The sequence below is a fragment of the Rutidosis leptorrhynchoides genome, chromosome 10 (assembly GCF_046630445.1).
Source record: "Rutidosis leptorrhynchoides isolate AG116_Rl617_1_P2 chromosome 10, CSIRO_AGI_Rlap_v1, whole genome shotgun sequence".
NCBI lineage: Eukaryota > Viridiplantae > Streptophyta > Magnoliopsida > Asterales > Asteraceae > Rutidosis > Rutidosis leptorrhynchoides.
Window position 1 is genome coordinate 296,651,989 of NC_092342.1, and position 17,548 is coordinate 296,669,536.

Sequence of the window (17,548 nt, forward strand, 5' to 3'; positions counted from 1 at the left end):
TGTTTTGGAAGTTAATATTCATGTATTTAAACTTAAAATGGTCTAAAAACATGTAAAAACGCAGTTTAAATGCCCTGGAACAACCCCAAAATGTTTGGGGTTCAAATGTGCCTTTTGGGTTGAAAAGGCACCTTTTCACAGAGTCAGTGTTAAGCCGCGCCGCGGGCTAACAAAGAACCAAACTTCCAATCAGGCCAAAACGCTCGACATTGAAATCGTGCCTTAAGCCGCGCCGCGGGTGGTGAGGCCGCGCCGCGGCTTAATGAAGCCACCAGCAACTTGATATTGATACAAGTCTCGACCACCAAAACACCCTTTGAGCCGCGCCGCGGGCTTCCTAGCCGCGCTGCGGATTAACCGTGTCCAGCAGCTCAAATTTCGTGCTAATGCTTTTTCATGCGTATGGCCTTTTCAAGTCGCGATTCGCATTCCTTAAGTTCCAAATGTCATTTCCAAGTTCAAAATGATACATCAAACCATCTCACGTTTTACGAACGTGTACTCCACACTCTCTGAATTCAAGTAACGTATCAATGGTTCGAAAACACTTTTAACATAGTAATCCAATCCCTAAAATGAATGTTGGATCATGCTAAAATCACCAAAAAATCCCGCCATTTTAGTATGATCCTTGATTACTAAAAAACAACAATTAGAAACTAATGCATAAGTGTAAATGTCACATGGATTGACATTACACATAGTATATTACACGTGCAAGAATTTGAAAATCAGGGTGCTCTAATAGTTTGAACCCATCAATTCATTTGAAAACCCGTCGATAATATACACACTAGTTCCATATTCTCTAACAATAAAAACTTGACACTATTAGGAGCCATGTGTCTCAATCCAATCATGAACATATAGAATACTAAGTCCAAAGCTTTCTTGAAGCAGCTCAACTTCATGTCCACTTAGGTAGCTCTCTTCAATCTTGCTCCTACAATGCAATTTTTCAAGAGAACTATTAAGAAGTTATAAACTTCAACCTCACTTTATCTTGTAGGTCCGAACATATACCCTTGAGATTATATAAAAACATGTGTTCCAATCTTCTCAAAATAGGCTTTCCTCATTGAATTCAGCTCCTAGCGTTGTACTAGAAGGGAATTGGGTATCCCACTTTGAAAGATTTAGATGGACTTCAATCCCACACCAATAGCCGACTTGTGCACTGAGTCCATGGCTAGTCCCTTGGTCAAGTGATCCGCTAGATTTTGTTCCAATCTTACAAAATCAATGGAGATCACTCCATTCCTGATTAATTCACGTACCATGGAATGTCTAACACCCAAGTGTCTAGACTTACTATTATACATGTGACTATAAGCCTTAGCCACCGTTGAAGCACTATCACAATGTATACCAATAGGAGGAATGGGCTTTGGCCACAAAGGAATTTCATATACCAAATTCCTTAACCACTCGGCTTCATTACCCGCCGCAGCCAATGCAACAAATTCCGACTCCATTGTCGAATTTGTAATACATGTTTGCTTCTTGGAGGCCCATGAAATTGCTCCTCCACCAAGTAGGAATATCCAACCAGTAGTAGAAGAGTGGTCTTCTATATTGGTTATCCAACTTGCATCCGAATAACCTTCTAGAATAGAAGGGAAGCCGGTATATGTGCTACCAAAGTCCTTGGTTTGCTTCAAGTACTTAAATACTCTATTCACAGCTTGTCAATGGTGAGAACCCAGGTTACTAGTAAATCTACTCAATTTACCCACCGCATAGGCAATATCTGATCTAGTGCAAGTCATTGCATATATTAGACACCCTATAGCACTCGAATATTTAAGTTGATACACAGCCGAACCCGTATTGGGTAAGAGCTTAAGAGTATGATCAATGGGAGTACTCACCGGGGAGGTATCCTCAAGATTGAACTTCTTGAGTATCTTCTCAATATAATGAGATTGAGTTATCGTGATACCATGGTCACCACGAATGATCCTTATCCCAAGAATCACATCCGCAACCCCCATATCCTTCATCGAAAACTTAGATGACAAAAATTGTTTGGTCTTATCAACTTGATCTTGGTTAGTACCAAAGATCAACATGTCATCCACATATAAGCAAATAATCACACCATTTCCCTTGTGATCAAATTTTCTATACACACATTTATCCGATTGGTTGATCATAAAGCCATGAGACAAAATAACATCATCAAACTTTTGATGCCATTGCTTTGGTGCTTGTTTAAGTCCATACAAAGACTTGATCAACTTGCACACCTTAATCTCTTTTCCCGGCAAGACAAATCCTTCTGGTTGTTTCATGTACACCTCCTCCTCCAAATCACCGTTAAGAAAAGAGGTTTTTACATCTATTTGGTGAATAACAAGATTGTGAATCGATATAAGCGAAATCAACAATCTAATGGTGGTGATACGCGCAACCGGAGCATAGGTATCAAAATAGTCAATACCCTTCTTTTGCCTAAAACCTTGTATGACCAAACGTGCTTTAAACTTGTCAACCGATCCATCAACTTTCATCTTCCTTTTGAAGATCCACTTGTTGCCCAAAGGTTTACAACCGGGAGGCAAATCGACTAGAACCCATGTATTGTTTTCCATGATAGAGTCTATCTCGTCACGAATTGCCTCTTTCCAAAAGGCAACGTCACGAGACCTCATGGCCTCATCATATGTCCTCGGATCCTCCTCAATATTATGACAATAATGAAATTGAGATATAACACTATCTCTTATTCCTTCAACTAAGAATAGTTGAAAATCCCCACCATATGATTTAGGAGTTCTTTTCCTACTTCCTCTACGTGGCTCATGAGTCTCATTTGGAATTTCTTCCAATTGAGCACCTCGGAAGGTACTTGCAATAGGTACCATATCCTTTAGTTTAGGTATTGATGTGAACCTAGATTCATCAAATATTGCATCTCTAGATTCAATCACGGTATTAACCGAAATAGCATCATTTGGCTCAATGACAAAGAATCTATACGCCTTGGAATGCTCGGCATATCCAATAAAAATGCATCAATACCCTTTTCACCCAACGTTTTTCTTTTGGGTTTCGGAAGTCTCAAGACCGCCCTACACCCCCAAACTCGCAAGTAATGCAAGTTCGGACGTTTGTTAAACCAAAGTCATTATGGAGTATTCTTCCCATTCTTATTGGGAATCCTATTCAAAATGTAACAAGCCGTTAACATGGCTTCCCCTCAAAATCCCTCACTCAAATCGGAATAAGACAACATGGAGTTAACCATCTCTTTAAGTGTCCTATACTTCCTTTCGGCTATACCATTTTATTGTGGCGTATAAGGAGCCATGGTTTGGTGAATCACTCCTATCGATTGGAAATATTCCGGGTCATAATACTCGCCACCTCGAACGGTACGCAATGTTTTAATTGAACAATCAAGTTGCAATTGTACTTCAGTTTTTTAGATTTTAAATTTGTCTAAAGCTTCATCTTTAGAATGCAAAAGAAACACATAGCAATACCTAGACAAATCATGTATAAAAGTAATTATGTACTTCTTGTTACCCATTGAAGGAGTAACATGAAGATCACATAGATCACTATGAATTAGTTCTAATAATGATGATTTTCGGTTTATTTCTCTAAAAGGTTGTCTAGCGATCTTTGTTAGCATACAAGTTTTATATTTATCTAAATGTTTATCAAAACTTGGTATTAAGTCATCCTTAGACATTTCATACATTCTTTTGTAATGTACATGACCTAAACGAGCATGCCATAAACCGGAATCACTTGTACTAGAACTAATCATGCAAGTAGAATTGATGGCCCTAGGAACAATTTTGAGATTAAGCATGAACATACCATTGTTATAATACCCAAAACCAACAAACACACCACACTTAGACAAAATATATTTGTCACTTTCAAACACTTGTTTATACCCACATTTATTCAACATGGGACTAGATATAAGATTCTTACACAAGTTAGGTACATACAATACATTATAAAGAGTAATAGTTTTTCCGGAGCTAAACTCCAATACAACATTTCCATAACCAACAACACTAGCAATAGATTCGTTGCCCATGTGCAAAACATCCTTTTCCGGTATAAAAGTCTTGAACCATTCACGGTCCTTGCAAGCATGGAAAGTTGCACCCGAATCTACACACCATCAAATTGTATCATCCTGTACATAGAATGCATTAGAAATATGTGAAACATAGTTCTTAATTGGAATGGTCACAAAGTCAGAAATTTGACCTTGATTAGGAGTAGGATCCTTTGATCCTTAGCCCGCACCCGATGTGCTTCCTCCTCCTACCAACTTGACTTTGCAATCCCGCTTAGAGTGACCGGGTTTGCCACATCTTCAACAAGACTTCTTGTCCTACTTATTGGACGCATTCTTGTTGCCATCAAACTTGCGTTTCTTGTTGTTTAATTTCTTGTTGTATTTATTCCCATGGGATTTATCTTCAATCATGTTAATTGAAGAAGATCCCACTTCTTTACCCTTCCATTTGCCAATATCTTGTACCCGAATTGATTCCTCAATTCTCAAGTGACTACCCAACTCATTCAAATTCATATCTTCCTTTTTGTGTTTGAGTGTGTGTTTAAAAGCTTGCCATGAAGATGACAATTTGTTAATGATGGATGAAACCGTGAAAGTTTCATCCACACTTATGTTGTGTTGGGTAAATTGCCCCAAGATCCTATGGATCTCATGGAATTGTTCCATGATGGGCCTAGTATTAACAATCTTGTAATTGTTGAAATTGCTAACAGGAAATTTCTTGCCAGATGCATCCTCGGCCATATACTTGGCCTCCAATTTATCCCAAAGTTCCTTTACTGATTCAACCGAATTGTAAACATCAAATAAAACATCGGACATACCATTCAGAATGTGGCCACGACACATCAAGTCATCGTTGTCCCATTTGCTCCTTAACCGGGCATGTTCTATTGTCTCGTCATCCGATTCATCGGGCCTTGGAGTTGACAACACATAAACCAATTTCAATGTGGTCAAAAGAAATTGCATCTTGTTTTGCCATCTCCTAAAATCTGTGCCTTCATATTTCTCTAATTTTGCAAACCTTGAAGTCATTTCTTTCACCGTTTCACCGGACATGGTGATCACAATATTCGATTAGAATGTTATAAACTTGGATTGTAAGTAAACCTTCGTGCCTGAAACGGAACCGACTCCGAATTGATCTTTGAATCGTGTGAACACTATCCTAATCGAATATTTCGACCCTATTAGCCACGGGTTACACGAAGTTTCGCTTGAGATAAGACAAAGACTAGATTATTGTCTTGGCTAAAAGAAAACAATCAAAACAATTTTAGAGATTTATTTTCTAATTGTTTAAGTTAAAAGTGTGTGTAAAAGGTTAAAAATTTGAAACCTTTTTCAAATACACAAAGAGTGTATTTATAATGGGTCAAAAGGTTTCTTGAAAAGTCACAACCTTTGATTCATACCCATTAGTGACTTAGAAGTTAATATTCATGTATTTAGACTTAAAATGGTCTAAAAACATGTAAAAACGCAGATTAAGTGCCCTGGAACAACCCCAAAACGTTTGGGGTTCAAATGTGCCTTTTGGGTTGAAAAGGCACCTTTTCAGCGAGTGATTGTTAAGCCGCGCCGCGGGCTAACAAAGAACCAAACTTCCAATCAGGCCAAAACGCTCGACATTGAAATCGTGCCTTAAGCCGCGCCGCGGCTTAATGAAGCCACCAACAACTTGATATTGATACAAGTCTCGACCACCAAAACACCCTTTGAGCCGCGCCGCGGGCTTCCTAGCCGCGCCGCGGGCTTCCTAGCCGCGCCGCGGCTTAACCTTGTCCAGCAGCTCAAATTTCGTGCTAATGGTTTTTCGTGCGTATGGCCTTTTCAAATCGCGATCCGCATTCCTTAAGTTCCAAATGTCATTTCCAAGTCCAAAATGATACATCAAACCATCTCACGTTTTACGAACGTGTACTCCACACTCTCCAAATTCGTGTAACGTACAATGGTTTGAAAACACTTTCAACATAGTAATCCAATCCCTAAAATGAATGTTGGATCATGCTAAAATCACCAACACTAACCATATTATAAGGTTATCAATTTTGTTACCTCATCATTGATAATGAGCATCCTATACATACATACATACATACATACATACATACATACATACATACATACATACATACATATATATATATATATATATATATATATATATATATATATATATATATATATATATATATATATATATATATGTATGTATATATATATAGACACACACACATACATATACATCACGCACCAAGTAAACGATATAAGGAAATAGAATCCTACTACAATTATAATTCATATCTAATCTATCAATAAACAAGAATAAGGATGTTTTCTTATATGATCGCGACTAATATAATCCCGCAGTCAAAACGGAAGGTTGGCGGATGTTGAGACCAGATAAAAAATCATTGAACAAACACACGGGGGAAATCCTTTGTAAAAATATATGCTATCTGATATTGAAAGGAACGCATAAAACCCCAACTTCACCACGAGCAACCTTTTCAGTAACAAAATGAATATCAAGCTCAATATGCTTAGTGCGCTGGTGTTGTATTGAATTAGTAGACAAAAACATAACAGTAACATTGTCACAATAAACAATAGTGAGCGTTATGTATAGGTCAATGTAATTCAAGCTGTAAATTCTTCACCACCATGATTCATATTTAATCTATCAATGTACAAGAATAAGGATTTTTCCTTATATGATTGTGACTAATACATATATCTCTACATTTCAACTAAAAATTGTTGTGCGAGATATTAGTTAGTCATTTCTTTAATCTTATAAAATCACTCCCAATAATGACATCCTTTTTTCACAAGAACAGACCGTCACATCAGCATGTTTTCCCATTTCTCCTCATGATATGTTCACTGTCATCACTGATATATTTTATCACCAGGACATGACCCCACTAAATTAATTATATAAATTAGTTTATAGTGTTCATGCCCAAAGTATAACCCAAAATGCCATTGAGCTTCGTCCTGTAAAATGCTATCTCAAGAAAAAAGTAAGGGCAAGGCTGGTTAGGGCACAACGAGGCATGGCCGTGCCATTGGCGCCCTCGAAGGCATGGTTGAGGTCAGATCAAGTACGAAGCTCGATGGGATGGTCTAAGAAACTTACATTTTCATTCTTAATCCGATGTGATATGGAGTGTTAAGTTCTCCAGCCCTCGTTAATTTTCAGGTGTAACTCAACTAACAATAATCCGATGGATAAAACCTAGCGCAACAACCATCGACGCAAAAAGTAAGAAAAACGTAATTAGCGATGAAGAAGGGAGAAAAAAATCATCATACGAGTTCATACTCAATCCAACGAGTTCATACGCAATCATGTCATAGAATTTGTGTTCATATTCGGCAACTGGTATCGCACAAGTTCGCCACGCTTTGTGCGAACTTGAGTTCTAGCGAACCCATTCAATCCAACGATACCTAAATTTTTGGTTACTTACTTGATAACCGACATCTTACGAGTTCGCAAACTATTTGTGTGAACTCGAAGCCCGACAAACCCATGCAATCCATTCTTTACTAAGAATTTAGGTTACATTCTTGGGAGCTGGCATCGTACAACTTTGCACATGAATTTCGGTTACTTATCAAAAGTTGTCGGCCATATTTGTTAAATCAATCGGTCACCACGAGTTCACTCAAAATTTTAGTAAATTCGTGTGACTGGATGGTTTTGAATCACTATTGAAAGAATTTTGAAACTGTATTGAAATTAAGTTTCCGAATTAGATTTAACATTGCAAGTCTAATGTTGATAAACTATTTGACGAAATGGGCTTTAGATTTAAATAAAAAGTAAAATTAACCCAATAAAAACCTATTCCAATCCAATATCAAACCCAAATCATGAGCCCAATTACTAGATATTAAGGAGCAATTAATCTCTCTTTCACAAAAACACTCACAGACACAGTATTTTTCATCTTCTCTTTCATCAGCATCATCATCCCTTATTCCTCCTCTCGCATCTTTATTTTATTATTATTTTTTATTTTTATTTTAATACATAATAATAAAATAATAATTTTATCTGAACCCACCGTCAAATGAAACCGTAGACAAACGAAACCCACAATCATCTTTTCCGATTCTTTGGTCAAACGTTGTTGACCCACCACCACCTGCTATACTGGCCTGATTAATTTTCATCATCGGTACAATTTTCGATCAATTTCACTACTTTTTAGCATGGGTGATGTTATTTTGTTAAATTTAGTACTAATTGATGTTCAATTTGATAATTTTATTATTCCTGCATTAAGTGTATCAGAATAAGCCGATCTAGTTTTTTTTATTTTTTAATATTTGGCTTTCTTTTTCTTATTTATTAATTTTCAAAGTAAGAAACTAACGAATTTTGCACAAATTTGTGATTTTTTTTCTTCTTGTGTTTGATTTTTTAATTTCAGAAATTGGAGCTGTTTAGTTTGAGTGCAAATTTAACAGTTGTTGATTTATCTAATATTTTAAATTGACCAGTTTGACCTCAAATTGCAAAGTGTAGCTATTTTTGTTGAGAATAAGGGGATTGTTTTGAATTTGGACTTATTTTGTGTGTTCAATGGTGTTTATTAGTTTAATTGTAATTGGATATTGTTATTGTTATATTGTAGTTCTTCATTTTGTTTTTTGAGCATTGTAATTGATTATCATATAATGTACATACTAAAATACTTATTTGTTCTGTTTCTATATAATTGCTGTATCCCTGAATGAAAAGACAAATTTTTATGAATTGGCATGTCAAATTGAGCCTTTAATTCCACTTTAAAAGATTTGGTATTCTTTTGTTTCTTTACTTTTAGCAAGTATATTTGAAATTTGAAGCTTTTAGCAGGCATCAATTTTTTTTTTGCTTGATGTGTGCATTTTGTATGAACTATGCCCATTTATTTTCTGTTACTTGCTCTGTTTTGCATTTGTTCAGTTTCATGTTATGTAGTTATCGTTTTTACTTAGATGTTACCTCAGTTATGCACATTAATGCTCATATTTTGTCGATTAATTGTGTACTTTCTTCTCTAGATTACCTTCACATTATAATTCGCTAATCTTATTTGATTTAAATATATATTTACTTATTAAACATGTATCTTTTTCAGGAACACTTATCTATCTGCTTAATCATTGGTCCTTTTTAGATACAAGCTGTCCCTGATGAGACGTCAAAGGAATATGTTCGATAAGTTCCCTGAGACGGTTGATCTTAACGAGGGCCCCACATTTAACGGTTTCGATACCGGCGAATCTGACGGATGCAACATTAGATCATCTCCAACTGAAAGGAGTTTGTTAACTAATGACGTTTCAAGTGATCATCGTAAATCTCATAGTACTAGCAGACGGGATATAGGAGAATCGAGCTCTAGACCAAATGTACAAGATCAAACACCTAATAATAATTGGTCCCCTTCACACAATGTTCACGATTTAAGATTTTTACGACAACAATTCGATCATCAGCCACTGAATCTGCAGATTTCGAGCTCTGATCCTACTCCTATGGATGTTGATTTGAACGTTGAATATGGTGATGATAATAATAGTAGCAATGATGGCCTGAGTATTGCTGACGTGGACACTCATTATTTTGGAACTAATCGAGGTTTATCTTCCCCTATGGTGAATTTGAATTCTCGGGACCCGTTAAACCCCGAGAGCTCACAGAGATATTATGACCAAATGTCGGGTCAACATCGTTCAAACCCGCAACCACCGTCAATGCGTGTTCCCGTCATGCCTAGAAACCCTGTTCCGTTTCCAAGTTCGGGATTTTCTAGAGATAATAATAGGAATTCGGGTCAAGATTTCACAAATTGGACTTTAGGTGGGCCCAGCTTTAATGCCGGTTCATCTAGTAGTTCGAGGAATGAGACACTTTCGATGCCTGATCTTAACTCGACAAGTCAGCAAAGGTTGGGTGATAATCATCCTCCGTGGACACTTTTCCCATCTACCGAGTCGGATTCGCAAGGTCATCTAGGTCATTTTCGTCATTTGCATCGGTTCTCGTTAGGTTCTTCTTCTTCCACCTCAGATGAAATTGTGCCCTTGCCACGTCATCATCAACCTCTAATAAGGCCGTTGGAGGTCCCTGATGATGATTGGCAGGTTGGTACCGGTGGAAGAAATGCGTTGGTTTCTGAGGTTTGCTTTCGTCATACTATATAACAATTTTGTACATTTTTCTTTTATATTATGTTTGTTGGAATGGATTTAATTACCCGTTTCAAGATGGTTCTTTCCAAAATAGGTGAATGTAGATGCATAGATCTCTTTCTCAAGAACTTCTTAAAAGCTACTGTACAATCCATATTAAGTTATTAACTAAGGGTGCTTTTGATAAAACTGAATGATTAGGCGTTTGAATGGTTCATACGTTGAATTATTCAAACGTCCTGAATGGAGTTGATTGTGAATGACAACAACCAACAACCTGTTTGATAATCACGTTGAATAAATTCTGCGAATTTTGTAAAGTTATCTTATTAACTTTTTGCATGAATAAAAATACATTATAGTTGTGTAATAAGCGTTGTTGATATAATTTAAAAGGATATTGTCAGAAACAAACGCGCTGCTTGCTGAAGTTCAGCATTCAGCGCTAAACCATTCGGTTAAATGGTAATCAAATGCACCCTAAATTTGAAATTCTTCCATATCTTTTATATATATGCTCTACGTTTAGATATTACTTTTTAAAATCAAGATATAACGTTTGATAAGTAATTTACTTAGGTTTATCATTACTATGTTAACATGACCATTTTGGGGATTTGAAGTTTGTATATCTTTATATATCAACTGGTAGCGTTCAATACTAGGCGAATGTATTCGTTTAAATATGTTGGAGCATTGTATTTTAATTGCTATTTATTTAAAATTCCGTGATCTGATTGTATCTTATTAAGTTATTATATGATGTTTGATTTGACTTTCACGTTACAGATGCGTCAGATTTTGTATGCGTTGCGAAGAGGAGAAAACTTGCGTGCTGAGGTCTGTTTTATTTCCAAACTGCATCTTATTCAAATCCTATTTATACTAATTATATTTATGTTTATTCATATTCCCGTACTGAATTATAATCCATACGCATTTTCCTAATACCATATTCTTGACTTGTATTATAGCTTACATTGATACATTAGATGAGTTTACAACTGAGATTAGTACGCAAATTATTTTTACCATAATTAATATCGGAATTACTTTCATTTTTGCAAGTACCATCCTTGTCTATTATAATGATGTAAACCCTGCTCGTACCTATTTTACTGTTTATACCTAAATAACGCAAACATTTGATCTGCAATATGTCAGGATTTTATGCTTTTTGATCCATTTATAAACGGGGTTGCTGACATGCATGATCGGCACCGCGATATGAGGCTCGACGTCGATAACATGTCTTATGAGGTAGTAAACGTTTTGTATTTCTTTTTGCTATAACTCTATTTCGAGAATCTTGCGTGCTAAGTTGGCTCGTTATCAGGAACTGTTGGCACTTGGAGAACGCATAGGGGAAGTCAAAACTGGGCTGACCGAGGAAGCGATATTGAAGTTGATGAAACAAAGAAAACACTTCTCTTTTATAGCTACATACAACCAAAATATGGAGCCATGCTGCATATGCCGGGTAAGTTTCATTATTTCTTGTATATAAAATCAAAATGATTATTAAAATACTTAAAATTTAGAGATTAAAAAGTGTTCGTTTGTACACTAAAACTCATGAAGGCATGATAGTTATATCCGTTCTAAAAGTAGACATAAAAAGATCAATTACTAATAAATTTATCTAACGGTATCAATGTGTATGTATAACCTGCAACAATATCTCTGAATATTGTGTATCGAACGTAACTTTTCACCTCCATTTAGCATAAGATAATAACCGTGAAGCTTTTTGACTTCCAAATTTTATTCTATTTGCTAAGATCTTTCTTTAAAATTGAACTCTGAGAAGAATTGTAAGTGGGACGTGCAAATAAGAACAAGTATATAGTTCTTGCAACATGAATTGACGCCTTTGAGAGTGCTCGTGTGTATTATTGCAGAGTTTAAATAGGGAAAACTTTTTTCTGTTTATCGTTTATTATTGTATTGCAGGAAGAGTATGAAAACGGAGACGATATCGGGAATTTGGACTGTGGACATGAGTTCCACACATGTTGCATAAAACAGTGGCTAACACAAAAGAATCTTTGTCCCATTTGCAAAGTGACAGGCCTGTCTACTTGAAATGTGGTTCATTTCTTTTGCTTTTGTTGGCATATTTTTATGCGTACGGGTCTTTTTTAATCCCCTGTTTTCTTAGACTAAAGGAGACAATAAGGGTATGTTGTACGGAGTAAAGAGATTTTGTGATGAAATGATTATTATTACTATTACTATGACTATGACTATATTTATGGGTAAAACCATACCCATTGGAGACTTCAAAAAGACTTTCAAATATCCTATTTATACCTATATATAGTGTCTTAATATGCCGTTACTTGACAAGACAAACTAATTTTGGTGGAATTTGTCTCTCGAATCCAAGAATTAGATAATGGGATTCGATCATGTGTATCGAGTTCTTGATTTTGTGTATAATCGCCAAGCTTTGAAGACGTGATACGGTTATTTGTATTCTCGGCTATCACATCATATATAGAATTAATTTGAAATTAGACCGCTAATGCATGTACCTTGGCATGGTTGTAGAACTTCGAGTTCCTTGGCGAGTATTCGGCCAAAACTCGGGATTAGTCGCAAATAAGTTCAATTCGTAGAAAAATCGGGATTACTTGTAAAATCGATCAAAGTAAAATTTGGTCAACATCTAAGAGTGCTCTCTAAGTTGCCGAATTAGCGAATACTCCCTAAAAGGTCCATATCTTTTTTGCAACTTGTACTTTGTAATGCCTGGCTCTAGCGATGTCGTTTAATCTAATTAATCGATATTTGCTTATGAGAAAAGATGTTTTATTTTTATATACTCCGCTAGCTAATCATTAAATACACAAACCTTGAGTTTGCATCTCAATGGAGCTTGATACCTTGGTTTAGGCTTCATCACTAGATTAACCATTTTGTTAAAGACTTGAAGTTCACGGTGGATTGCTTAAATTGTTGAAAATTGAAATAAGCATATTTTGCATATTCAAAAAGACGAGGGAGTTTTTGTTTCGTGGAATCTGAAGGAATCTGCATTTCAAAAGTCAAAAGTCAAGAAATCCTAATATCTGGGTGGGGGAACTCAAAATACTAGGGATTTCAAAATCATATGACATGAGATTTCAGAATTATTTGTAATAGTGAAGAATTTAGAAATCCAGTGTGTTGATTGAATGTTGGTTAGAGTGCTCCCAACCATGACAGGACTTCTCCCAGGACTAATCAACCATTAAGCGCCACATCAGCACTTACATCTTACTTCCTTCCCAGGACTAAATCCAGGACTAAACACTCCTAATAGTGAGACTCCTTACTCACAATATTGGGACCCACATTTAATTATTTTAACTAAATTAAAAATACTTTTATTATTATTAATATTAAAAGAATTATTATTTTTTATATTACATTTAAATTGATTAAATATTAAATATTTACTCTTAAATAGATAAAATAAAATATAGTGTACGTAACGTAACTCATTTTAACTCACCACAAAGATTGTGGGCTCACAATAAAAAATTAAAAATAACACCTTATCTTCATCTTCTCTTCTCCTTCCTTCCACCATTCATTTCTTCTCCTTCCTTTCACCATCCATTTTTTGCAGATTCATTTCTACTCAGTGTAAAATGAAATAAAAAACAAATAAATTACAAAAAAAAAGAAGAAGAAAACAAACCTCTCCGTCCACAAATATGATTCAAATAGGCGAAGGGAAGGGCGGAGGTGGCTGGGCGGGCTGTGGGCGGCACCTGGGCGGCTTTCGTGCCATCGGCGCCCAGGCTGGGCGGATGTGGGCGGAGCTCCTGGGCTAACCGTTGGGAGCGCTCTTAATGGACTAACCGAAAAAGTTAAGTATGATGCTTAACCAAAGAATATGTTTTGATGATGACACATACATATGCATAAGTGATGATCGACATCTTAACATAAAACACGCAAGTTCACTAATCCATACTTGCTCTTGCAAATGATCAAGTCAAACAAAACTTAGAATGAAAATAAAGATCATTAAAGTACACGGTCAAAGTACGGTCGACCGTATACCTGATCGCAGAAGCCCGGACTGAATCTGCAACGCAGTTATGTGAAAACAAGTTGCACGGTCGCCACCACGGTCATCCGCAGTGCGACCGCAGAATTCACTGTCACCATTTTTGATCAAATTTAGTTTGACCACTTCCCGACATCTATAATTCATGAAACCTTTCTCAACACGCTTAGAATAGATGCCTCCTCCATACTCAATTAAGTTTTGATCTAAAAAACACTAATCTTGGTTAATTACGCTTAATTACATCCTAATGACAATTTAACCAATTTAACTAATGATTAGGCATGACACATAAGTGTTAATCAATAACTTGTGATCTTAAAACTTGTCTAGACATTCTTAGAATGATCACCAAGTACCAACACACATAAGCTAATGTCACTAGAACACTAATTACAATTAAAGATTAATTAGTGACAAATTAAGGCTAAATGAAGAACAACATTTTCGAATGTAACTAGTAAAGACCTATGATCCTAAAATACACTTAGATACATTTATGATGATCACCAAGTCCCAACTAGAGATTGCTCTTCCCTTGTACATGTGTTGGACATTAATGTGTGCTTACACATTAATCTTGCATATGTTATATTGCAAGCAAGCTTGCTAAAGCTTAAACCATAGTGTTGTGCAAATATCCATATGATTGATTTTAGAATAACTATCTCTTGCTATATGTGAATATTACTTGCTACTTGAATATGTGTTTGATACTCATTGATTTGCCAACATGTTAACATGCTCTTAAACTTGCTATGTGTTAGAATACTAGGATTCAAGTAACTAGTTTACTTCAATGAATTAAGTGTAAAATGGTTCACAAACAATAATGGTCAATAATCTATTTGGTCTGGTCTAAGTAACACATTGTGTAACATGACCAAGTATGACTTAACATTGATGTCTTTAAACACTTAATGTTTAATTTAGAAAGACATCATTCAATTAATCTCTACTTAGTCTTAAAATGAATATGACTTATGATTTAATGAAACTAGGAAGTTAATGACATGTTGACTAGTCTTTAGGATTGAACCAAATACATTAATGAACCTAACTAAGTCTTGACCAAACTGAGATTGCCTAAAATGACAATCAAGACACTTCTCCAAGAATGTTGGGTTTACCACATTTGAAGTGTTATGTCATTTTAACATAATAAGACCAAATCTCACACACTTAATGCATATAATACTTGTGTAGGATATTGAATTTCTTTTTCATGTGCTAGATGAAGTAAAGATTCCAAAATATGGTGTTTAAATCTGAGTCAAACGGCTATACAACAGATATAAATTTTAGACTGCAGCGTGTGACGACCCGGAAATTTCTGACCAAATTTAAACTTTATCTTATATTATTCTGACACGATAAGCAAAGTTTGTAAAGATAAATCTCAAGAATTTTAAACTATATTCATACATTCATTTAGCCTAGACCAAATTCCAACGATTCACGAACCATTAAAGGAACTGATATGATTATATATGTATATGCGTACATATATTATAACTTGAAAACATTAGCAAAAGTATTACATATAATACTTTACATGAAAGTATTTGTTTTAATATGTTTATGAATTAGAAGATAATATCAAAAGATTGATTTATCAGATACATTGTATGATTACGAGTCTCTATTGAGAGAGGTCCACTTTGATTTAGGAAACCTTTCCTTTTTAACCATATTCGGAAAATGGTAAAGTGATTTTTACAAATAAGAACAAAGTGTCAATTATCGGAAACTAGACAAGAGTTAGTGAAAATTCCTATTTGATTTTCAATTCATACTTTACAATATTTTCCTCATGATTTTAATAAGATAACTATTTTAATCTTCATCTAAATTGGAATGGGGAATGTAAATAACTTAGACATTGGATATCGACATTTTACGTTAAGATGATTTCATACGTTTATCTAACCTTTGGACCTTATATCACGTTGTACCAACAAACGTTGAAAACTTGAAACCTATTAAAAGTATATTTAATCTTATTTTTCTAAAACGTGTTACGATATAACAACTTCTTCTATTTTAACAAAATGATTATTTTATATATTTAGTTTTAGAAAACAAAGTTATCATATTTAAACGTATAAAAACGTTCCAGATTAAAAAGAACTTTATTAATTAGGACGTTTTATAAAATAACTTGTATGTGAATTTTGAAGAATTTAAATAAAGTTTATATTATAACTTACAAATATATAAAGTGTTTCAAAAACGTAAACGTGATTTGATATAATATTTTTTTACCATCTAAACGATTCCAAAATGAACTTTAAATATATAATTAGTTTTGAAGAATTAAATATTGTATTATTACATATTTCAATATGAACAAATTTATATTTTTAACAAGGATATATATATATATATATATATATATATATATATATATATTACAAGTGACAAAATATAATATTTAGTGGATGATTTAAAATAATATATTTTGATAACCAACGAGACATTGATTTATAGAAGCAAATGACCACAACACTCAAATGAATAAGTTACACTTTGAGTGGGAAAATTTTTCATTGATTTAAGTCTTGCTATTGATAAAGGTACATTACACGAAACGTAAAGTACCAGTTTTCTAAGCGTACGAAAATGCGTTCGAAAAACCGAAACCGGTACGTAAGTCGAGCGTCGACGTACTATTCATCGGTGTAAAAATTACAAATCAACTATGCACGAGAATATATTATATATTAAATAATATAAATAAAGTACCAAGATTGTGATTTAAAACGTGATTCACTGGAAAAAGAAGGCCATGCGATCGCATGGCCATGAGACTCAGACCCCATGCAATCGCATGGGTGGTAGGTGGGTGCAACATTTTTTTAAATATCAAACGTTTTTCAGTTTCATTTATCTAATTCATTCATCTATCTATCGAGTACTCTATATCTATATCTATATCTATATCTATATTTATATTATTATTATTATTATTATTATTATTATTATTATTATTATTATTATTATTATTAATGATTAGTATTATTAATATTAAGAGTGTTATTATTATTAGTATTTATACATAAAATACTACGACGGAGTCATGAGCGGGTTATTTCAAAAATGGAATTTATGAGTAGGATAGGGCTAAGGAAATTATGGGTTATAGCTATGGAGGTGATGGGTATGGTTCATGGGTATGCTCGTGAGGTCAATTTAGTGTTTATCATCTCCGTTGCGTCTACGTACCTTTC

The 17,548-nt window shown here is 34.8% G+C and overlaps 2 protein-coding genes across 3 annotated transcripts; one reads left to right on the top strand and one right to left on the bottom strand.

Annotated features, from left to right (window-relative positions):
* Window positions 1-831: 831 nt before the first annotated feature.
* On the bottom strand, window positions 832-5,113 carry LOC139871177 (uncharacterized). Its single transcript, XM_071858913.1, has 6 exons — window positions 4,390-5,113; window positions 3,725-4,137; window positions 2,227-2,993; window positions 1,737-2,124; window positions 1,147-1,655; window positions 832-943 (listed from the first exon to the last, which is right to left on the bottom strand). Exons 1-6 carry the CDS (start codon window positions 5,111-5,113, stop codon window positions 832-834), a joined length of 2,913 nt encoding a protein of 970 aa, XP_071715014.1.
* Window positions 5,114-8,024: 2,911 nt separating this feature from the next.
* On the top strand, window positions 8,025-12,538 carry LOC139872034 (uncharacterized). Of its 2 annotated transcripts, none has more exons than XM_071859821.1 (6): window positions 8,025-8,250; window positions 9,199-10,243; window positions 11,045-11,095; window positions 11,420-11,515; window positions 11,592-11,735; window positions 12,209-12,538. In XM_071859821.1, exons 2-6 carry the CDS (start codon window positions 9,254-9,256, stop codon window positions 12,338-12,340), a joined length of 1,413 nt encoding a protein of 470 aa, XP_071715922.1. In that variant the 5' UTR covers window positions 8,025-8,250; window positions 9,199-9,253; the 3' UTR covers window positions 12,341-12,538. The 2 variants fall into 2 exon arrangements, with proteins under 2 accessions (XP_071715922.1, XP_071715923.1); XM_071859822.1 differs by having other exon boundaries at window positions 9,238-10,243.
* Window positions 12,539-17,548: the final 5,010 nt, after the last annotated feature.